The sequence below is a fragment of the Gossypium arboreum genome, chromosome 6, assembly GCF_025698485.1.
Source record: "Gossypium arboreum isolate Shixiya-1 chromosome 6, ASM2569848v2, whole genome shotgun sequence".
Classification (NCBI taxonomy): Eukaryota; Viridiplantae; Streptophyta; class Magnoliopsida; order Malvales; family Malvaceae; genus Gossypium; species Gossypium arboreum.
Window position 1 is genome coordinate 50,224,811 of NC_069075.1, and position 3,459 is coordinate 50,228,269.

At 38.8% G+C, this 3,459-nt stretch overlaps 1 protein-coding gene across 1 annotated transcript; it reads right to left on the bottom strand.

Annotated features, from left to right (window-relative positions):
* Positions 1-824: 824 nt before the first annotated feature.
* LOC108457936 (ethylene-responsive transcription factor 4-like) lies at positions 825-2,097 on the bottom strand. Its single transcript, XM_017757150.2, has one exon. The coding sequence runs from the start codon at positions 1,854-1,856 to the stop codon at positions 1,170-1,172; it is 687 nt and encodes a 228-aa protein (XP_017612639.1). The 5' UTR covers positions 1,857-2,097; the 3' UTR covers positions 825-1,169.
* Positions 2,098-3,459: the final 1,362 nt, after the last annotated feature.

Consider the following 3,459-nt stretch of genomic DNA (forward strand, 5'->3'; position numbering starts at 1 on the left):
CGTGGGACCCGGGCTTGTCTCCTTACTCTCCTTTTTTTCGTGTTGATAATAATTCTATTTTCTCAAAAAAAAAAATTACGATAATGATTAGATTTGAAAAACGGGAAGACACACACGCAAAGATCGGACGGTCATATAGCACGTGCAGTTCCGACACGAATCTCGATAAATACCCCTCCAGTCAACATGGGGAATTCTACCTTTCGGTCTCCTATCTAAAAACCCGCTCTTTTATTTTTCATATCACCTCACGCGCCCACTTGTTTTTTTCTTCCCTCTAAAACAATGTACTCTTGGGTCCCACAATCCCAACCCTCTTCCAAACCTAGCCACTTGTGCTCCCACCCTGATTGCTAAACGGAAAATCTCAGAAAGGAATTATAGCGAATCTTTTTTATTATTTCCATCCTTAACCAATGGCATGAAGAAAAAATAATACCAAAACTGTAATTACTATTTATTTGCCCATGGTTTTGGATATTTTGACAAATCTGGTGTTGGGAAAAAATTGGTTCATCTATGCATTTCAAATGGTTCTAAAAATGCAATTACCAGCACCCATTTCCCAAAACTTGAATCATAAGTAATTTTTCAAATTAGTACAAATTAAGGAAGTTTGATAATATATCAATTCAGCAACCAACAGAACAAAACAAAAAGTAATGCGCTCATAACACTAATTAAAAATAGATCAGCAAAACACGTAAAGTTATCCATCATAGATCAAGAAATTGCCGGAATTAGTTTTCAGATTCCGGCAGAAATAATTACTATCAAACCCATAAATATACGTAAATCAAAAAAAGAGGAAACAACTAGCGGGATTAAGGAAACTTGTTGTGCTTAATTCATAGGGGGAAAAATTACAGTAATTAGTTATTAAAACAACAGACAAAACTGATGTTTATCTGCTGCAAAAAAGGAGTTCTTGAGCTAACTATACACATAATCTGGGCCATTCGATTGCCACGATAGATCACATCAAAATATCACAGCTGTTGCCGTAAATTTATCTCTTTTTTTTTTTTGGGTCTCATTTTCTCTAAAATCTACCTTCGATATTTCCTCGGGACTGCTAAGAAAGTTATGTTTAAACAACGAAATTTTAAAAAACTCGTTTTTCTTTTTTGCCTTTCCGCTTTGACGATCTGCCAATATTAAAAAATAAATCAGGCAATTTCCGGCACGGCAGGTTGGTTGAGATCGATATTGAGAAGCGGGCGCGACTTGACCTCGTGGTGGTTCAAATCAACGACGGATGATGAGTCAGAGTCGCTTTGTACACCATTAAACGTCGCATGAAGATCATGATGATCGAATCCAAACCGTTGAAATGGGTGTCCTTTCACTGCACCAGGCCGAACGAACGGTTCAAAGTAGAAAACTTTGCGGCCCGCAATATATGGCACCGGTGAAGCTTGCTGGAAAGGAAATCTAACAGCCGTAGGCACGTAACCGGTAACCGCCTCACCTTGTACGAGGTTGAGATCTAAAGGCGAAGAGTCAACCATGAGCGCCGGCTCACGGCTCGAGGATTCCACGGTGCTACTCTGGCTAGGGCTATGGTGGTGGTTGTTACCATTACTTTTACAGTTATTACCTTTGCCGAGATTCTCACAAGGGACCGGAAAATTAGTCTTGGCCTTGGCGCCGCGAAATTCCCTAGCGGCGGCGTCGTAGGCTCTGGCTGCTTCCTCGGCCGTATCAAAGGTTCCTAGCCAAACACGGCTCTTCTTCCCTGGATCTCTGATCTCAGCAGCGTAACGCCCCCATGGACGCTTCCTTACTCCTCTGAAATGAACCTCGTTATTATTCCCAGTACCCTTGACGGCCGCCGTTTTCTCCCTCGGTGCCATTTGAGAAGGGAAAGCCTCAGTTTTCTGTTTTCCGCTTGAAGAAAACGAAGAGTAGGGCTATGTTTTAATGTTCTCCTTTGGTAAAAGGGTATTTATGTGTGGGGTTGAGATAGAATGGAGGAGGGCGAAGCGAGGAGGATTTTATAGAAGGGGAGGAGAGGAATCGGCGAGGAATTGAAGCAGAGTCTAATGAAGGGTACAGTCAAGGAGGGATTTGACTGAGAGGGCGGCTGCCTGGTGGCAGTTTTGTAAATAACGTGACACGTGGGTTATCTTATTTATATCATCATGGCTATTATTATACTATTATCTAACGGATGTTATGATACTGTTGATTGCGTGCGGTAGTATGGGTCTCCATCTCACACTCTCTTCCATCGCGTCCTTTCACACAAAGTGGTGGAAATGGGAACAAGTCGCGTGGGGTAGGGATGTGAAGTGAGAAGAGGGAGTTCCAAAAAGTTGTCGGCATATTCTGCTAACTCGCCGCGTGACATTTGGTTATTTTATGGGTTGATACGATAAATAAGGAGTGGGGGGCGCTGGCTAGTGGCTAGCCCTTTATTTTATTTGTTAAGCCCCGACCCAGCTCCTTTTGAAGCGCTCGCTTGGACCAACAGGTGTTCCTCAGCAATCCAATTACAAGTGGGCACGTTTCATTTGTTCCTTACGCGTGTTGATTGCCACTTAGCAGTCGTAGAAACAAAAACAATAAAGCCTCCTCAGTCTAACGCCTGCTGCCCACATGATTAGCTTCTGACGTCTAGTATCATTTTCACCCGACAGCTCCCACCCTCACTCTCTTTCAACTTCTCGTCAATCTCACGCTCATTTACCCGCTTTTTAACATGGAATTGTTTGAATTTGTGATCAAGAAGCAGTAGTAATAATTTAATAATTATTTGTTGGTTTGTTGGTTAAGAGAGTGTATGAAATAATAAAGTGGAATAACAACTAAAGAAGTGGTCATAGAAATTGAGAAGGTAAATCTTATTACAACAACCGTATAGAATAAAAAAAGGGTTTAGTTTCTTAATGAGTTGTGTTTTCTAGAAAATTCGTAGATTATAGGACAAATGTTTATATAATTAAAAAATAGGGTGGTGTGGGGGACAGCCTGGGGGGCTGCCCACAAAAATTTCCTAAGATTTCACGCTCCACAACACAGCCACCAATTTTCTGCTGCCGGCTGTTGAGCGGAAACGTTAGGCCCCACACCTTTGAAATTAATTTAAAATTATGGTTGAGCCTCATTTCATTCTAACGGAAAAAATAGGAATTTTTTTTTTAAATTTTAAGTTAATTGAGTAGAATTATTCGACAGTTTCAGATAATTTGAATAAATAAATTAAGTTTTAAGTTCTAGTTAAATTGAATTTTATAATTTAAATAACTTAAATAATGAATTAATGTATATATACCTTTGGTCTTTGCTCAATTTTAAGAATGAGTTAATTGGTCTTTCTTTCAATAAAAATTTAAATAATTTTTAAATATTTAATTTTTATAAAATTTTAAAATTTATATTTTAAAATTTTTTATAAAAATACAAAAATTCTAAAGAATATATAAAATAGTTTTAAAAAATTATAAAATAATAATT